This window comes from Molothrus ater, chromosome 23, assembly GCF_012460135.2.
Source record: "Molothrus ater isolate BHLD 08-10-18 breed brown headed cowbird chromosome 23, BPBGC_Mater_1.1, whole genome shotgun sequence".
NCBI lineage: Eukaryota > Metazoa > Chordata > Aves > Passeriformes > Icteridae > Molothrus > Molothrus ater.
In genome coordinates, this window is record NC_050500.2 from 4,200,187 (window position 1) to 4,219,781 (window position 19,595).

General features: G+C 48.8%; 2 protein-coding genes across 7 annotated transcripts; one reads left to right on the top strand and one right to left on the bottom strand.

The window, feature by feature from the left end:
- Positions 1-209: 209 nt before the first annotated feature.
- Positions 210-16,576, top strand: SLC45A1 (solute carrier family 45 member 1). 6 transcript variants are annotated; one of them, XM_036396283.2, is made up of 10 exons: positions 210-351; positions 2,986-3,062; positions 5,187-5,599; positions 6,581-6,673; positions 7,119-7,343; positions 8,350-9,089; positions 10,298-10,451; positions 11,983-12,159; positions 12,797-13,002; positions 13,668-16,576. In XM_036396283.2, exons 3-10 carry the CDS (start codon positions 5,197-5,199, stop codon positions 13,947-13,949), a joined length of 2,280 nt encoding a protein of 759 aa, XP_036252176.1. In that variant the 5' UTR covers positions 210-351; positions 2,986-3,062; positions 5,187-5,196; the 3' UTR covers positions 13,950-16,576. The 6 variants fall into 6 exon arrangements, with proteins under 6 accessions (XP_036252176.1, XP_054373138.1, XP_036252177.1 ...); XM_054517163.1 differs by lacking the exon at positions 210-351 and adding an exon at positions 1,783-1,800; XM_036396284.1 differs by lacking the exon at positions 210-351 and adding an exon at positions 2,005-2,023.
- Positions 16,577-16,874: 298 nt separating this feature from the next.
- Positions 16,875-18,410, bottom strand: MRPS16 (mitochondrial ribosomal protein S16). Its single transcript, XM_036396293.2, has 3 exons — positions 18,340-18,410; positions 18,005-18,262; positions 16,875-17,926 (listed from the first exon to the last, which is right to left on the bottom strand). Exons 1-3 carry the CDS (start codon positions 18,350-18,352, stop codon positions 17,781-17,783), a joined length of 417 nt encoding a protein of 138 aa, XP_036252186.1. The 5' UTR covers positions 18,353-18,410; the 3' UTR covers positions 16,875-17,780.
- Between the last annotated feature and the right edge of the window lie 1,185 nt (positions 18,411-19,595).

Consider the following 19,595-nt stretch of genomic DNA (forward strand, 5'->3'; position numbering starts at 1 on the left):
CATGAAGGATCTTTCCAGTGGCTGTGACACCGGAGGCAGGTAAATAAAAGGGATGCTGTCAACCTGTGGTTTTGAATGGGAATGTGATTGTTTTCTCCCAGAGCAACTGCAATGATTTTAATCTGTTTGTTATGAATGTGGCTTCTAAAACCAGTTTGTTCTCTCAATAGGCAGCAAGTGGAGTAGTGAATATTGTGGATATTGTGGATGAGACCTGGGTGCAGACACAGCATCTGTTTTGGCCACAGCATGTGGATCAGCACTGAGAAGTGGCACGTGCCAAAGCTGGGTTGATGGAGACCCTGAAGCTTCATATCTGGGGAGGCAAAAGAAAAAGCTGAGCACAGACAGGTGAGGGACATCCCAGCACCAAAATAGCTTCAAATCTGCCAGGAGGACTGGGGAGAGAGTGTGTGTCAAAATGGGGAACCTGCAGCATCCTCAACAGAAGCCTGCAATGGTGTCTGGCATGGAACACGTTGTATGGGACAAAAAGGTGTATTTTTGAGATTACTCCATTACTCAAATATGATATCTATTACATTGATTGACTCATCTCTGTTTAGTTTCTCTTGCACAAGCATTTTGACAGGGGAGAAGGAGATGAAAAGGTGAACTGTATCAAATTGCTGACAACAACAGTGCAACCATGCCAGTGCACGACAAGTTTCTTGTCAGTTTCACCTATTCTGGCACAATCAGGCACATACCTTAGGGTCTGCCTAGGAACAAGATGCTTGCAGAGAGCCCTGTGTTAGAAAGCATTGAAGGGAAGAGTTTTTCTGGGACTGCAGACATGCTGTTTGGGTTGTGGTTTTTGAGGAAGAACATTTGAGGATAGGTGAGGATCTCAGTCCCACTTTTCATTGAGACAAGTACAAACCCCTTTCTGCCCTGCGAATGTCATGCTGTGAGTCAATAACCCTAAGTGCTGTACACAGGCCCCTTACACTGCTGTTTAATTACATAAACACTGATGAAGAGTACTCGACCATTATCATGGCCAAACTGATGTAAAAAGTTAAAAACCACAGATCAGGTGGCAGAAAATTAATGGAATAAGAATGTGCAGTGATCTCTTGTGCCTGTCCTTGTGTGCTGCAAGATTATCCCAATTTCTTGTCAGGCTTTATATGAGCTTGTCCCTTAGCTGCACCGTTTGCCCCAGACACTGCTCTTTGGCATCTTTTCCAAATGTGATTGCACCCTCTATCGCATGAATTAGAGCTGTTTTATTCAGACAAATACCTTTTATTCCTACTCTGACTACTGATTTATACGCTACAATAAATTCTACAAGACCTAAATACTAATATATACTAGGGATTCTTGCAGTGTTATGGTAACCTCTGAAGATAAAATTAAGAATGCTTAATGATTAAGGCTCTGAATTTTAAGTTTTATTGTAAAAGTAGAGCAGACTGCACTACATCATTACATCTTTGTTTGCAAACCGTGAGGAAATATGAAACACAAGCCCAAAATATGGCACTATAAAATAAAATTGCCTAATTTCTTTAGCCTAGGAAGGGGAAGACTTAAATAGAGAAGTGCATCATGTTTTACGGCATCTGCTTTGCAGGCCTATCAAAAAATATCTCTGTACCCGCTAAAAATCTTACTATCACGATCCGCCCCGCCAGTGCCAATTTGGGAATGAGCCGCATCTGTCCGGGGCGGGAGCGGCTGCGGCGAGCCCGCGGAGCGGTGGGTGCTGCGGAGAACGGGGGGCGGCTTCTCCCACCACCGGGCCCTCCCGACCCCGCCGCAGCCTCGGGGCTCTCCGCGGAGGCGGTGCCGGTGCGGGAGCAGCGCGGGCGGTGCCGGTGCGGGCGGGAGCAGCGCGGGCCCGGAGCCCCCCGGCGGCTCGGGCGGAGGCGGTGCCGGTGCGGGCGGGCGGGAGCAGCGCGGGCCCGGAGCCCCCCGGCGGCTCGGGCGGGGGCGGCCGCTGCCGCTGCCGGCGGAGAGCGCGGGGCGGGGCCGGCGGCGTCACGGCGCGGCGCAGTGCGGGCCGGGCGGGCAGGTGAGGCGGCGGCCGGGCCGGGCCGGGGGCGCGGGGGGCGGACGCGAGGCCCGGGGCCGTGAGGGGCCGGGCCGGGCCGGGCCGGGCCGGGTCGGTGGCGCGGCGCTGCCGGCGCGGCTCCCGCCCGGCCGGCACAAAGGATGGGCAGGCGGCGGCCGGGTCAGCACCAGGGTCAGGGCCGGCCTTCCCCGCCGATGACTGTGGGGTTTTGGGAGCCCTCGGTAGCCGACGCAGAAAAATCGGAGCCAGATTTGCCCGAAAAGTAGAGTTATTTTCGGCGTAGCGGTGGCAGGAGGAGCGGTGAGGGCGGACCACATTGCCCGAGCACTCGCGTTTGTGCGGATAGCAGCCGGCATAGCCAGCATTGCCTTCCACTGTGATGTGCAAGTGTTGCTATAACAGATGTGGAGTGCGAAAAATCCCAAATAACTATTGACACTGAGGGCTAGCAGCCACACTGAGGGAGAGGTTTCCTGCCTTGCTGCTGCTGTGATCACCACGTAGATTTACCCGAGGGCATTTTTGAGATGTCTTCCAGTGAACGACCAATAAGTTGAGGAAGATGAGGGGTTGAGGATATAGGCTCAGTTCATAGTTTTACACTGATTTTCTGCTGGACCAGTGACATGCTGTCAGTAATAGCCTTTCGTTTCAAGTAATTACAGGTCACCACGTGTATCTTTGAGCCATGCATGGGGGGGTCTTTCCTATATCACTAAAACGTTGCCACTTAGGACTTGGAATGCAATCACTTTGCAATACTCAGTAAAGGAGATAAAGGGGGATCTAGTATGAAATGAAAGCTAATAGATGGAGATAAGGAGATAACACTGCTGTGCCAATGGCAAGGTATAATAGTAGTGAAGGGGCTGCTAGCTCATCTTCTTTGTCATGGCTCTGTGAAAGGGTTGTTAGAGCAACTGTCATGAATCTGATTGGGTTTTCATTATGTCTTCTTTCAGGTATCTCCTCGTTTTTAACAAATTCTCATAGTGAGGATATTACTTTTTCCTGGAGGCTGATAAAGGTACTCTGCAAAGTAAGTACTCTGCTTGTGAGAGACATGGGTCATAGAAGTTTTCAGTAATTTGGAGGAACAGTGTCAAGGAGACAGTGGTGCAGATGTCTTAACAAAGTCTCTGTATGCTTCTCTTTCTGCTGGTCCTTGTATGGGACTTTGTGCCTAATGAGCTTTCCAAGCAAGATGCTGCTGTTGGTGCTGTGTGAGGTGAGGGCTGTCAAGATGTGCAGCTGGGATTATGAATTGCTCATTCTCTCTTGCCTGATATACACCTCTTCTGAGGAGAAGCAGTCAAGGAAACCCTTGACACAATGTTAGCAATATTTCAATAGATGCCTTCTCACTCTCATCCTTCCTTATCCTCCTTGTCCCCCAAATGTACTCAAGTTACTCCAGCTGCCATCTCCTGTGAGGTGCTGGACAGTCAGTTTGGGATTGTGCAGTGTCTCTGATCCCTGCATGGAGCTGAGGGTTGGTCTGTGTAGGCATCATCCCCCATGCTTAACACTGCTTGGGTTAATGTGTGTGATGGTAAACCTGGGCTTGTGGGGTTCTGCTTTCAGGAATAGTTGGGGATCTGCAATAAATTGTGGCCTTTGTGTAGACTGAGGGCTACAGGAAGGAAGAGCAGTGCATGAAAGGTGCCAGATGAAGAAGCAGAAAACATGAGATTTAGGGGAGTGCTGTACAGCCAAAGAGTAGAAGAGCTGGGAGTTTTTTTCCCCAGGGGAACTGTAATCAAAAAAGTAAGAGACTTGTTTTACTCACTAGTGTGCAGTGGTGAGGGTGTGGTGAAGAGGGATGGGGTGATGTGGAGCTGTTCTTGTGCAGCAGCAGCTTTTGGGCAAGGAGGCATAAGGAAAAGGTCAGACTTCACTCATGAGCTGTTTCCATTTCTGCAAAAAAGAATCAAGAAATCACATTTGGTTCGTTTATGCAGCAGATCTGTTGGCATCTCTCTGATGTGCTATTTTGGAAGCCATTTGGCTGTTTTACCCACCACACTGTGCATGCTTTGGCTACAGGAGTGACTCTGATGAGATTCAAGGAGCCTATTCAGCACTTGGGAGCCATTAAGCACTGAAAGAGGAGTAGCAGTTTTGAGGGTGGCTTGTGGGGCATGAATCTTCTTCTCATGATTCAGTTCCTAAGGATCAGGAACTCCCCTTCTTGCAGTGGAGATATCTCTGCTGAATTCAGGAATGGAAATAGGAATAAAACCAAACTTGGTCATTGAGAAGAAGGTGTTGCATTAAGCCTTGGTCTCTGCATAGGCAGCAGGAGTGCTAGGATCAGTAGCAAAAGGATTTCTTGCCAAAGTGATTTCATGTTGCAGCAGGGGTCTGGAATCTCCTGCCAAGCTTTGCATTATTGTAAACACAGACTGAGATTATGATTTATTTTTTTAACTTGAGCGAGTTTAACTCAAGTGAATTCTACATAAATGTAAACCCTTTGCTGACCCATTGGGAACTTCTGAGAAGTGTGACATCTGTGACTGTTAATTGTTTTAAATATTTCAATTTTAATCCCCTGTGATGGTAGGCAAATACTTAGGTAACCTAGACAGTATCTCTGGTGTTTGATTTTGCAAAGATGCAGGAGATGGGCCCATAAAGCACAAATGCCTTCCATCAAGAGATGGGAAGAAGAGGTTGTAACTAACACAAAGGCCATACTTCATATATGAAATATTGAGAAATGACTTAACTTCAGTAAAAAAAATTAAGCAAAGTGTGGTGGTGTTTGTAGGGGTTTTAGGATGAGGGAAGAGATGAGAATTTTGACTTTATGTTTTAGAAGGTTGATTTATTATTTTATGATATATTAAAAGAAAATGATATATTAAAACTATATTAAAAGAATAGAAGAAAGGATTTTATTAGAAAGATAGTAAAGAAAAGAATAGAATGAGAATAAAATTTTGTGGCTGTTTACAGTTTCGACACAGGTGGTTGTTATTGGTTATCAAGTAAAAACAATTTTACATGCTGGGTAAACAATTTTTTAAATCACATTTTAAAGCAGCAAAACATGGAGAAGCTGAAAAGATCTTAATGAAAGGATTTTTCATAAAATGTATCTGTGACAGCAAAGTTTTTCTTCCCTCAGCCACTTTCTTCTGAGCTGTTTGTGTTCCAGACCCTCAGCCATGATGGTTCCGGCATCGGGCCCGAGCCCTGTCAGCGATGCCGCGCTCCTGTCGGGCGTGGCCTCTCAGGAGCTCTGGAGATCCTCAGCCCCAGGCTACTCTGGGCTGCCCACACGGCACATCAGTCACCGGGCCAACAACTTCAAGAGACACCCAAAAAGGAGGAAACACATCCGGCCCTCACCTCCACCCCCACCCAACACTCCCTGTCCCATGGACCTGGTGGACTTTGGGGATCTCCAGCCTCAGAGGTCTTTCCTGGAACTCCTTTTCAATGGGTGCATTCTCTTTGGGCTTGAATTCAGCTATGCCATGGAAACAGCCTATGTTACCCCTGTGCTGCTCCAGATGGGGCTTCCAGACCAGCTGTATGGAATGGTGTGGTTCATCAGCCCTATATTAGGTAACTTTTTTTGTGGTGCTATTCCTTCCCTCTTAGTTTTTCCACTACGGGGTTTTTTAATTTTTTTGTTTGCATTACCTCAGCTGTTCATGAGGATACTCTCTCGAGGTTAAAAACTGCTAACCAAAATTTCAGACAAATAGGAGGACAATTCTTGCTGTGCCCTGCCTGAAATAAGACAAATGTGCTCAAAATATCTGTTCTTTTAAAAACTCCTCCACCTCTTAAAAGTTGTGTGAGGGTAACCTTTGGTTGCTCTGTTCCTGTGCTTAAAAACAAGCATAAGAAGATCAGTGTATCCATTTATGTCCCCATGAAAAAAAGCATACAGAGGCAGTTTTCAAGGGTGTGTGAAAAAAGCAGAGTGGGATTGCCTTCTCCTGTTTAACTTTCTGTAACAAATGAGGGGTTCCAGTGATGAAAGACCATCGACCACTGGTGATACAGGCATTGAATTACACAGAGGCAGGGCTGGGAGTGTATCCATTACTATGGATACCACTGGAAAATTTTGTTCTGCCTGTCCTTGTACTCACAACATGTGCTTTGGAAGAAGAGATAGGCCCCTCCTAACAGGCTGGCACTGGTTAATAGAGGCATCTTTCCTACTTGCATATTTGCTTCCTGCTGTTTTCCAAGCTAATCCTGCAGGGGATCTCACATCTAATACGGGATAAATGAGAGCTTGTAAAGAACAGAGTGCTTAGGAATGTGTAACTTGTACTCTGACTTTTCACCTGGTGTCAAACTCTGTGTTGCTGATGCAGAGTGAAGTGCCCTGCAGTGAGCAGCAGCACATTCTGTTTCTGAGTCCCTGTCCTGGGCAATGCCAGGCAGTGTGCTGTGTGTCCCTGGGTGACTGGGGATGTCACTGCACTGTGCTGTCCTGCCTTGACTGCCTTTTAGGGCATGCCTGCTTTAACTCCTCTGTGAAACAGGCTTGTAGAAGAATCCTGTCCATTGGTGATTCCTTTTTTCTAGGGTTTTTGCTACAGCCTTTGCTGGGAGCCTGGAGTGACAGATGCACATCAAGATTTGGGAGGAGAAGACCTTTCATTCTGGTTTTAGCAGTAGGTGTGTCTTTTGGAAGTGAGGGGGATAACACTTAAAAACGTTGTACATCTCTCTTCTGTGACATTCCTTGTGGCACTAAACTGAACAAAATGTTCCTGAGGTGTTGGGTGTTGTGGGTCTGAAGAAGATGGTGAGTGACACAGCTGATGCTTTGGCAGCTGGAGATCCACACATAAAAACTTCTCAGAGTCTGAAAGGATATTTTGAGGGTCAAGAATGTGGATGTTTTTGGCCAAAGTAAACTCTAGACATCTGTTAGGCTTGAATAGTGGAAAAGGATTATGTGTGTCCTATAAGCCACACTAATTTCCCAGGCTCCATTGATAGGAGCAAGAGCAACAGTGCTTGCTGCAAGGCTGTGCAGGTAGAATAATGCTTTTGGGGTCTGGAGCTCTGCAGCCTTGCTGACAAACAGTGACTGATTTTGTTTTGGTTTTGTTCCCAGGAGCATTGCTCGGGCTCTCCCTTATGCTGAATGGCAAAGATATAGGGAGTGCCTTGTCTGACACTGAGAATAACCACAAATGGGGCATCATCCTTACAGTCTGTGGTGTTGTCCTCATGGACTTCAGTGCAGATTCAGCAGACAATCCCAGCCATGCCTACATGATGGATGTGTGCAGCCCAGTGGATCAAGACAGGGGCCTCAACATCCACGCTTTGTTAGCAGGTATGTCTTCTTGGTGCTTCCTGGGAGATGTGAGCCCTGAGTAAATAAGCCCTGCTGGGAGAAAGCAGGGTGGAAGCACTGGTCTTTTCCTGAATAAGCATAATGACCAAATACTGACAGGTATCACTAATTAACTGTAAAAAAAAAATCTACTTATTGCAAAAGGCTTTTGTAACTACCTCAACTCAAACAAGGCACAGTCATGGGTTGTTCGTCTGTAGGTCCCTCACATATTTTGTAAGACCTATGGAAACAAAATTATCCCTTGAGGGAGGAGGTTTGGCTTCCTGCAGGTGTGGAATATGTGTCTTGTAGTTGCTCTCTTGGAGGCAAAAGTGCATACTGGGTGCTGTTGATCCCTCTCTGCTGTCATCTTCAATTGCTGTGCTGCCCTGTTCTAGGAGACCATTCCACACTCTTGAGTGTGTTTGTGAGTAAGAAAGGAGAGTGTTGAAAGACTTTCACCATGTGAATGGAGAGAAAGGTGCTCTCAAAACTTCCCTGCTCATCGGTAGTAACACAGTGGCAGTTTTGCACACTATCAACACAGAGCTGAGTAATGAGCTTGCTACACTTCTGAAGTGATTGGATCTGTCTTAGTTAGATCTGCATTCCTCATATGAGGAAAATGGATTTTCACTTTCAGGAAAACAGTCTTAGCTGAATGATTGCAGAGCCTTGTCACAAGGCTGGTGGACACTTCTGTTTACGGACTGAAATAGCTAAAGGTAAGGTGTTTTGTTCTTGGCAAAGAAAAATTATAATTTTAAATTATTTGTATCATCACTTTCACAGCACTTTCTCCTTCTTTCTGTACCGTGTTGGTACATGCAGACTGTCCTTGTGGCACAGCTGTGTTTATTAGTGCATTTGAAGTGAAAAGGGGTCAAATGGTAAAACAGAAATGTCAGATTCTACTCATGATTCATTATACAAGTGATGCTGTGCTGCTGCTGACTTGTGGGACTGGATAGGGAAGATAATCTTAGCTCTGTTTTTCCACCAGGTCTTGGAGGTGGCTTTGGTTATGTTGTTGGAGGAATACACTGGGATAAAACCAGTTTTGGAAAAGCTGTAGGAGGGCAACTTCGTGTCATCTATGTCTTCACCTCAATTGTACTGACCATTGCTACTGTGCTGACTCTAGTTAGCATTCCAGAGAGACCCTTAAAGTCCTCTAACAGGAAGAAAAAGGTGATGAAAAGTCCAAGTCTTCCTCTCCCTCCTTCTCCACCTTTCTTCTTTGAGGACAATGTAAATGAAAACTCTGCTTCTCATAACTCAGCTCACTTACATGCAAGTTTTACGAGTCCTGTTTCCCCCATGAGTCCACTCACGCCAAAATACGGGAGTTTTATCAGCAGAGACAATTCTTTGACAGGACTTAATGAGTTTGCATCATCCTTTGGGACATCAAATATTGACAGTGTGCTTATAGACTGTTTTACAGGCGGGCATAATAGTTACATGACACTTCCAGCTAGTTTGTCCAGGCAGCCTGTGAGTGTCAGCTTTCCTCGGGTGCCTGATGGCTGTTTTCATGGAGCAAATGGAATTCTGGAGCAAGGGGAAAGCAGCTTAACATCAGGGTGTGACAGTGATGTGCTGAGAGTGGGCTCACTGGATGCAATAAAGCCACGGTCATCAGGGATCTTGAAAAGACCTCAGACCTTGGCCATTCCAGATGCTGTAACAGGACACTGCCCAGAGAATAACAGAAGAAGAAATGTGACCTTCAGCCAGCAGGTAAGAGCAGGAAATCGATGATATGACCATGTAAACATGAGTGTTATTAATCTCTTCATATAGTTTTAAATATGTGGTGCACAGACTATTCATTAAAGACTCTTGTGACAGCTTCCTCATAAAAGTCATTACAGGAACAGCACACCTGCTATGACTCTAGATCAGTAAAGTAGTGGGTAGAGTGTGAATTGTGGCTGACAGTCTGTCAGCTGCCTTTGTTAAGATGGGAGAAATAGGAATATCCCACTCTTAACTGGGCCACTTGTGAGAGTTAGGTCAGTATTTTTAGTCCTGCTTCACTACCAAGGGAGCTACCACATGAACGTAGAAAAGGTCACATTTTTATTGAGCCTGTATCTTCCCTTTCCACAGAAAGACCTGCAAAATAGGGCCAGGGATAGGATTCTCCCATGAGCTTCTCCTTATGGCAGTCATTACATCTGGCTCCATCAGGGAGGTGAGCTTTCCCTTACTGAGGGATAAGACTCTGACCTCACCTCCTACTGTTGGTGATAACTTGGAATGTCTGAGACCTCTGCATGCTGGCCCATTTTTTTATGATCTGGGATGAGGTAAACAGTCCTCTATTTTTTGTTTTGTTTTGTTTTGTGGGGGGTTTTTTTTGTTGTTTTTTTTTTTTTTTGTTTGGTTTGGGGATTTTTTATTTTATTTTAATTTTTGGGGTGGTGGTTTTTTGGTTTTGTTTGTTTTGTTTGTTGTTGCTGTACTTTTGACCCAGTTTGTGAGAGCAGACTTTGTTAGGGCCAGGATTTTACATACTGGGCACACTGAGGTTGAGCATTGAGGTTAGCAAGCAGTGATAATGTGTTTCAATTAAACTCATCCTCTTCTTCCTCAGTGTCTCTAAAACTTCAGGATCCACATTCACCTGAAAGTGGGCACAGCTCCTAGAAATGCAGTGGAATTGATGCATTCCTGCTGTGCCTGTGCATCTGAATGTGGTTACCAAGTCCCCTAGTGAAGGGGAGAGAGCTGCTTCAAGCATTCTGAAAGCTACAGTGAGTGCAGTGCTGCCATTTATCACTTGTTCCACTCTAATACACTTCTTAATCTCCAAGTCAACGTACTCCAGCAGCAGAGTTTAACTTTCAGATGATCAGATAGGTGTGCAACATTGCATACATCTGCTCAAAGGATGTTTGTGCTTCTCCTGCTGTGCTGTTGACCTGGCAGTTCTTACGGTGCAGGTTGCCAACATCCTGCTGAACGGGGTGAAGTACGAGAGCGAGCTGAGCGAACCGGGCGAGGCCTCGGAGCAGCCCCTGTCTGTGAAGCTGCTCTGCTCAACCATCTGCCACATGCCCAAGGCTCTCCGAAACCTCTGCATCAACCACTTCCTAGGTACTCCCTAAGCACCCCCTTGCCTTCACCAGGGAGTGTTGGATTTGCAAGGCAGCCCCGAGAAAGGCAGGAATGATGCATCTGGCTCCATGTTCTCAGAAGGCTAATTTATTACTTTATATTATATTATATTAATTAACTTTATAATACTATATTATATTAAAGAATATATAATATATATATATATTCTTTATCTATACTATACTATACTATACTATACTAAACTATACTAAAGAATACAGAGAAGATACTTACAGAATACTAAAAAGATAATAGTGAAAACTCGTGACTCTTCCCAGAGTCCTGACACAGCTTGGCACCAATTGGCCAAAGAGTGAAAACAACTCACAGCAGAATCCAATGGAACAATCACCTGTGGGTAAACAATCTCCAAACACATTCCACATAAGCAAAACACAGGAGAAGCAAATGAGATAAGAATTGTTTTCCTTTTTCTCTGAGGCTTCTCAGCTTCCCAGGAGAAAAATCCTGGGCAAGGGGATTTTTTCAGAGAATGTGAATGCCACAAGGGAGGACTCTACCTTGGGTGAACCTTTTCCAGTTTTATCTATTGGCTACTAATAGAGACAACTTGATTTCGTCCATATAGATACTATTGAGGTAGCTATTTAGAACACTTAGAAAGGGAAAAAAAACCCAAAACATCCCAGCAGTAAAGCCTGTGTTCCTAGAAAGGGAACAAGAGCCTAAATCAGCACATCTTAAGGGGAATGTTCACAGCAAGGAAAAAGATGAGATTAGTTGTGTTTCCATGCTTACACCCCGAGGCTGGCATTTACTTTCCTCCCTTTGCTCATGTCCAGGGGTCCCAGAGCAGGCCAGGAGGAGGTGTGGAATGTGGCATTGCAGGAGTGCCTGTAGCCAGTATAGGATTGCCTTTACTCTTAGCCAGTGTGTGACTGGTGTTTAGGAAGGGCTTGCACTCATTCCAATTTACACTAAATTGGACAGAAGGGACCAGGTAATTAATACTCACTGGCTGTGAAAGGAATTAGGGGATTGTCTACATCAATGGCCTTGGTGCCAATTTGTGAGCAGAGTTTTTAACTGTGTCAGAGGCACTCTGGAGGCTGCAACCATGACAGAAGAAGCACTCCCTCCAGTCCTATGTGGGAGGATAACAGCAACCTAAAATTACTATGGGATGAGCCTCTCTGTTAAACCGAGTGCTGTGTCCTGTCAGAACCTGAAGACAGCTCAGACTGCTGTCATCTATTTTTCTGTCTTGTTAAACCAGTATTTTGTGGCCTTTAGTCAGCCTTGAGGTTTCCACTTAGGAATTCAAATGGTAAATCTTGGTCTTTAAAAGCCTGAATGTCTTTAACAAGCATTGCAGCACTATGCACGGGGAGCAGCGGGCTCAGGTAAATGTGGCTGGATGTTATGTAACACTCAGCTTGCACAACCTGTCCTGGGGTGTGAGTGTGAGATACCTGATAACATCCTTGTAAGCTTACAAGGGGAAACAGATGTTCTGAAATCCTCATAAGTTACTTTTCTCTTCTTTCAGGGTGGCTTTCATTTGAGGGGATGCTACTCTTTTATACTGACTTCATGGGAGAAGTGGTGTTCCAAGGGAACCCAAAAGCACCTCACAACTCAGATGAGTATCAGAAGTACAACACTGGGGTCACCATGGGCTGCTGGGGAATGTGCATCTATGCATTCAGTGCTGCTTTCTATTCAGGTACTTGGTCCAGCTGTCTGAACTACTGCTTTGGGAAAAGATACATTTCTTAAAAGTGGTGATTCTGCAACAATGGGCCAGTGTTTATGTTGCACACAGCCTGCCAGTGGCACAAGTGCTGTAGCAGTGTCCTTTTTCACCCCTTTACCTCTGCTACTGACCTTGGCCTGCACTGACAGCAGGTGAGGTCAGCAACCCGGGTGAAGACACATCTCTTTTAGGATGTGGTTCCTTTCACAAGTGGCATTTTCAAAGTACATGGAATGCAGAGACCCATGCAGTCACCACAGGCACAGTTCTGGTGCAGCACCACCCAGGCAGAGCACTCAGGTGTCATGTGCCACCCCAGCCCTTTGTCATGTGTGTCAGTGTGTCACGCCTCTGCCTGCCCACCCCCAGCAGCTCCCATTTACCCCTCTGGGACAGGGGCAGTGCCAGGCCTCAGCTCTGCCGTGCCCTCTGTGCAGACAGGGCAGCAATGCTGCATCATGGAAGCCAGGTTTGGAAGGGTCCTTGGCACTCACTCACGTGCAAGCCACCAATTCCTCAGGGGTTGCCACTGAGATGTGGCTGCCTAAGCAAGGGTGGCAGTGGGGAGGGCTGCAGGTCACCCCAAAGCTGTCCCATTTCCTTGCAGCCGTGCTGGAGAAGCTGGAGGAGCGCTTCAGCACACGGACCCTGTACTTTGTGGCATATTTGGCCTTTGGGCTGGGCACGGGCCTGGCCACGCTCTCCAGGAACGTCTACGTGCTGCTGTCCCTGTGCGCCACCTACGGCATCCTGTTCGCCACGCTCTGCACGCTGCCCTACTCCCTGCTCTGCGACTACTACCAGAGCCGAGAGGTGAGCCCGGGACACCCTGGCTCTGGGGCACCCCTGGCTCTGGGACACCCTGGCTCTGGGACACCCCTGACTCTGTGCCTGTATCCCCCGGGACACCCCTGGCTCTGGGGCACCCCTGATTCTGGGACACCCTGGCTCTGGGACACCCCTGGCTCTGGGACACCCCTGGCTCTGTGCCTGTGTGCCCTCTGGGACACCCCTGACTCTGGGACACCCTGACTCTGGGACACCCTGACTCTGGGACACCCTGGCTCTGGGGCACCCCTGATTCTGGGACACCCTGACTCTGTGCCTGTGTCCCCCGGGACACCCCTGATTCTGGGACACCCGTGGCTCTGGGACACCCCTGGCTCTGTGCCTGTGTCCCCTGGGACACCCCTGACTCTGGGACACCCCTGACTCTGGGACACCCTGGCTCTGGGGCACCCCTGATTCTGGGACACCCTGACTCTGTGCCTGTGTCCCCCGGGACACCCCTGATTCTGGGACACCCTGGCTCTGTGCCTGTGCCCCCTGGGACACCCCAACTCTGGGACACCCCTGATTCTGGGACACCCCTGACTCTGTGCCTGTGCCCTCTGGGACACCCGTGACTCTGTGACTGTGTTCCCTGTGTCCCCTGACTCTGGCTGTGTCCCCCTGACTCTGTGCCTGTGTCCCCGCAGTTTGTCGGCTCGCAGTCGGAGGGCACTCGCCGTGGCATGGGCGTTGACATCTCCCTGCTGAGCTGTCAGTACTTCCTGGCACAGATCCTCGTGGCGCTGGCCATGGGGCCGCTGACGGCGGCCGTGGGCAGTGCCAGCAGTGCCATGTACTTCTCCAGCCTCGTGTCCTTCCTGGGCTGCCTCTTCTCGTCCCTCTGTGTCACCTACGAGCTGCTGCCCCCCGAGGAGCTGCCCCCCGCGGAGGAGCAGCGCCCGCTGCTGCCCCGAGCGAGGAACCAATAAACGGGAGGAGCTGCCTCGGCCTCTGCTGCCTCCTGGCCTCACCCTCGGCCTCCCTATCGCGACAGGCCAGGCCGTGCCCCCCTGGGATGGCAGCAGGGGGCTTGGCACACACAAAGAAAGGTCCGTGCGGGCTTTGCTGGGCTTTCCCCTGCCGGAGGGAAGGTGAGGGGTGAGGCAGCGGCGCCTGGCACTGCTCGTGTCCTTCCCCGAGGTGGCAGAGGGCTCTGTGTGCCTCTGGTGCTGTTATCCCGGGGTGCCTGCACTGTCCTGCATGAGGCTGAAGATCTGCAAGCTCCCTCTGTCGCTGCTGGGCTGCCCAGGCACTGCTGCAGAGATTGCCACCGTGGGAATGGTGACAGTGCCACTCTGGGGGCAGAAGGTGCCACCTCCCGGCCAGGCAGAGCAGCCCTGGTTGCCCAGGTCGGTGGTGATTGCTGGGAGGGAGCTGCAGGTCCAGCCTGCAGCCTCTGCCCGTGGCAGGCCTGGCTCTGGAGGGGGCTTTTCAAAACTCTGGGAAGGCTGAGAGCAGCTGGTCCTGCTTGGGTGGTGTCAGTCCTTTGTCAGGTGTCAGTTAAAGCCAGGAGTTCATTTTAAGTCATTAATAAAACAATTTCTGGGTGCAGAGAGCTCCCAGCAGCAGAACTGCTCCAAGACACCTCTGTGGGCTGCAGCGCTGTGGCCTGGCTCCCACACCCCACTCTGGGGGTCCTGGCTGTGCTCCTTGGTGATGTTCCCCAGTATGTGCATATTTCCTTCGTCATTAGAGTTTAATTAAGACTACAGGAGTTTGTGGTGACTTAGCAGGAGGATTTGTCCACAATCCAATTCAGCAGTTGTCCATCCATAACCCATTCTGGAGAGAAAGGTCTTTCCCCATCATCCTCCCTTGGGCAGAAGGTTACTCTCAAGAACTTTACTCACAAGAAAGATCATTTGTAGGGAAGCCTGCATCACATCATTCTTGTTTCTACAGTTTTACCTTGGGACATTCTGAAGTCTGGGGTCAGTGGCTCAGTGCTGGTCAATTACAGCTGCATCTTCCTCACCTCAGTCAAACCAGTAAAAGGGCTTTGGGTTTCATTACACGAGAAATTTCTTAATTATTCTGATTTTAGAAGGTGGTGTGTGAGAATTTTTACAAGTTCTAGGTAAGGCCAGGAGTTAATTGTAAGTCATTAATAAAACTATTTGTAAAGCCCCTGTCAGTCTGCCTCTGTGTCTGGGTAGGCAGCCAAGTTGTGCCAAGGATGGTGAAGGATGGTGGGCATTTTGTGTTCCATGTGCTGTGCATGGCATCCTGCAGAGATGATATTTGGTCCCTAGGTCCAGAAGGGTTTTCTCAGGAGAGTCACTCCTTTAAATGGGTTGTACTTCACTGTTCACCTGATTCTGATCTATGATGCCAGGGTGAAATAATATCTGTAATCTTGAGTTGTTGTGGCTTACTGAAGTGCTGAAAGAATAATACATAACTTGTAAGAACCCCTCACTTTTATCATCTGCTCCCAGTTTTTGTATTTTAGAAGCAAGTATTGATTTAAACAGGAATCCTGCTGAAATGATGAAGTCAAGCACTCAGAGATAAAGGACTGTTAGCTGCCAGACTGATGAGGACATTCATCTTTCATTTCTTTCTTTGGGCTTACACGGTGTCACATCTGCAGGAATTTCTGTGCCATTCCCTTCATTATGGGACAGCTGTCCCCAGGAATGTTCAGGACAAAGCTGGGACAAATAGCATGAGAAACAATGGCATTTGGCACTTCTGACAATCTAAACACTTGGCTTTGGAGAATTATTCTTGTTAGTCTGCTTTGTAATCCTAATTTCTCTTCCTTCTCAAACTTTAAACTCAAAAATAATTTTATTTTTTGTTTGGCCCCACTAGCTAATGTGGTATTAATTCTTAAAGGTTTTTTTCTCCTCTTAAGTTTTGTAGCCAGCCTTTATTGCACTAAATGGATTGTGAGCACTTTACTTTTCCAGGGAGCTGGAGTTGCAGATCATTTTGTTTTAAGTGAAAATCTTCAAAAAATTCATAAATCACTGTATTTGACTATAATGCTTGTCTCCATTTCCCTCTGTAAATAATATCAACTACATTTATGTAGTTATAAAACTATTGCTATGCCTGTATGCCTTGCCCAATGGACTCTCTATTAATTTTTTTATTTTATGGCATATGGACTTTATTTTGCATATGTATTTATGTAGTGGTACATACACAGGACTTCTAAGTCAACATCAGTGTGTGTTAATTTGGGGCTTTGAGCAGTACTAGTGGTGTCTGGAAAAACCAGAGCCTGTCACCATCATGCAGAGTTAAAAGTTGCACCAAATCCTTAGAAATAACTTTAAAAAGAGGCATTGCTTACTTGCTGATTCTTTTCCTTTGTCAGACATTTTGAATTTTACAGAAATTACTGTCTATGGTCACTGGTGAACTGTGAGCTGCAACGTGATGTTCCCCTTCTGGAATCCAAAGGCTTCAAATATTCTGTCTAAATTTGCAAGTTACTGATTTAAAAAAAGATGCATGAATTTAGGCAGGAAAATGATTTTACACTGTGCTGTTTTTCAGGTTAATTTTGATTAAGTCCATATCATTAAAGGTTGCTTCATGGCAATTATTTGTGATGTTTGTAAATGTATTTATTACACTTGTACAGAAGCAGGGAAAATGAGGAGAGGGGTGGAGAAAAGACCTAATGGTTCTCACATGTTTGTAATTAAGCAACCTGTAACCATTTCAGCATGTCTGCAGCTCACTCAGCCTCTGCTGTGTCACTCAGAAAAACCTCATGATTTCAGAACTTCTGCTGTTCTTTGGTTGGAAAAATAAATTTTTTCAAGAATAAAATAGAATAAAATTTATATATATAAATATAGTATGTATCTAGTGTATATAAGGCATATTGGGAAGTGTTTAAGTGTTCTCTAGACAATTTATTTTCTACAAATGAATTAAGCATCTTGCACTCTACAGGAGATACAGTTTATTAAAAAAAGAATATGTGTAAAAAGGTTCTTAATGTGCTTTCCCTCCCTCAGAGGTTGGTTGCACTGGCAGCTTTATTGAGATGCAACACTGGAAACTTGTCTGCCTGACATTTGTAGACTCATTTAAGTGTTGCACAAAGGAAACCCCAAAAAGCTCAGGGGTCCATCTAAGGTAGGAGAGACTTTGGTGGGTTTCTTGTCTCTTGGAACAGGGTCAAATATGGGATTAAATAGTAGGATTTGTAAAGAGGGACTGGGGGAGGGAGTTGCATGAGACTGAAATTTTCTCTTTTGCTTTTAAATGAACAAACAGCCCCAGAACCTCTCTGGAGAGTTAACAGGAAACCAACTGCACTTGGATTTGCACCTGTCCGTGCCAGGCCTGCCCTGCACCCTCCGCACTGCTCTGTTACAGTAACTCACAGCCGGGAGTCAAAACTCTGACAAGTGGAGCTGGCCAAAGGCAGAGGATGTGCCACAGCTGCAGGCAGAGCGCCTGGAAACAACGGCAAACCTGGGGAACTCCCTCCTGGAACGCTCCTGTAGCTGCATTAGAGCAGCAGAGCCTCTTCTATGCACCACACGTGGCAACGGTGAGCTCCGACCGAGAGGAGTCTGGAGAAAGCAGCAGAGGGACGGTGCAGAGTGCAGAGGTAACGTTTTAATGGGGTCAGATGCACTGACAGGGCAGGAGAGACCTCGGGCCCGGGAAGGCCGGAGCACACCCGGGGCCGGAGCAGTCCCAAGCCGGAGCAGCCCCGGGCCGGAGAGGTCCCGAGTCCGTGCACACCCGGGCCGGAGCAGCCCCGGGACGCTCCCGGCCGGGCCGTGTCAGGGCGCGGTGCCGCTGTCGGTGCCGGGCTCGGCCGAGCCGTCCGCAGGGGCAGCCTCCGGCTGCTGCTCGCGCTGTCGCCGCCGGCGCAGCCTCTCGGCGCCGGTCACCGTCATGGGGTGGAGCGGCAGGAACCCCGCCAGCCCTGCCCGGTGAGACGCGGTGAGAGCGGCACCGAGCCCGGCCCGCCCGCCCCCATCCATCCCTGCCCCCCCAAGCCTACCCAGGAGCTTCTCGGCGGGCCGGGAGAGCTGCGCGCCGCAGCCCAGCCAGTAGCGCAGCCGCTCCAGGTTGAGCCCCGCCACCTTCTCGCCGTGCGCGTTGGGCAGCGGGTCCAGGCAGCCGAGCTGCTCCAGGTACTTCCCGTCGCGGGCGCGCCGGCTGTTGGCCGCCACGATGCGGAAGAACGGCCGGTTGGTGCAGCCCCCCAGCGCGAAGCGGATGACGACGTGGCCGCCGCGGCCCCTCAGGAGGCGGCTCCCTGCGAAGAGAGCGCGGGGCGGTCACGGCCGGGCCGGACGGGGCCGAGCGGGGCCGCTCCGGGCCCGCCGCACTCACCGAGCTGCACCATGGCGGCGGCACGGCCCGCGCGCGGCGCGCAGAGATGACGTAAGGGGCAGGAAGCCGCGCGGTGGCTGCCGGGAGTTGGAGTCCGGATGATGACGTCATTGGGGATCCCAATGTCGCGATGCTGCGGTGGAGGGGGGGGGGGGGGGGCGGGGAGCATGGGCTCCCCAAAAAAGGAGGGTACAGCCCCAAAACACCTGAAAATTCACAGGGACGGTGTGCGTGTGTGCAAAATACTGAAACTGCAGAGTTTGTCATTGTGATATCTGTTGACAATAACGGTGCTTATATAAAAATTGATTTTAAAATAACCCCCCGTATCTGCTGTATCATACACAAGATTTTAGAATATAAGAAATTCAGATCTACCTTAGCCAGTGCATCTCTGTCCCGTGCTTTCCTTTTCCCTACCAACCTGCCCGAGTTTCTTCAGCAGAGGGAGCTCCAGCTTTACGTTTGCTCCTCGCCTTTCCCAAGGATTGCCCAGAGGAGCTGGGAGCGAGTTCCTGCTTCTGGAGCCTTCCCTGGGCAGCAGCACCCACCCAGCTCTGCTGGGTACCTTTCCCTGGAGATGTCCCCCGGCCTCACCCTGACCTGGCAGCTGTTGACAAAGGTGCCCTGGGGGGAGCTGAAGTCCTGGAGGATGAAGCTGGGTTCTGAGATGGAGAATTCCAGGGCTGCAGCGCGATCTGCTCCCCCTGCAGACTGGGAGCAGGCGAGGGACAGGCAGGGGACGCCGCTGGAGGTGGCTCCAGGTTCATTCCTGCTTTTCCAAGCCCCTTTTCTGGCTGTCAGTCCCAGCACAAACTGGTACCTCCACACTTTGCACATCTCCCTCCCCTTTTAGGATGCTCAGCTGCCTCAGCCCCACCTGCAGGACGATGTCGGCCCCTCTGTGGCTCCCCATGGTCCTGGTGTAGGATTCCAGCTGGAAACACCCTGAGTGCTTTGGAAAGGCTCTCCTTGCCCGGCCCCCTCACCTGCAAGGCTTGCACCAAGAAACCAACTTCTCCTTCAGGAACCTCCTACCCAACACAACCTGAGCCATGAATGGTTCAACCAACTCAAGCACCAGACTTGCACAAAATGACCCCAAAAGTGGCCATGTCCCAGCTGGCAGTGTGGCTGCAGTAGCCTTGGAAACCTTGGCCATGCTGCTGCCTGCCTGGCTGAGTTTTTCCGGTTGGCTTTGTTCAGTTCAGGGTTTTTCTTCTTCTTTTTCCAAGCAACAATCCTGGCAGCACAAC

Coding starts and splice junctions, on each gene's coding strand:
- SLC45A1 (XM_036396283.2), top strand. CDS start 5,197: ATGATGGTTCCGGCATCGGGCCCGAGCCCTGTCAGCGATGCCGCGCTC. Junction 7,344..8,349: donor CATCCACGCTTTGTTAGCAG/GTATGTCTTCTT, acceptor TTTTTCCACCAG/GTCTTGGAGGTGGCTTTGGT. Junction 9,090..10,297: donor ATGTGACCTTCAGCCAGCAG/GTAAGAGCAGGA, acceptor CTTACGGTGCAG/GTTGCCAACATCCTGCTGAA.
- MRPS16 (XM_036396293.2), bottom strand. Junction 17,927..18,004: donor GCCCGCCGAGAAGCTCCTGG/GTAGGCTTGGGG, acceptor CTCACCGGGCAG/GGCTGGCGGGGTTCCTGCCG.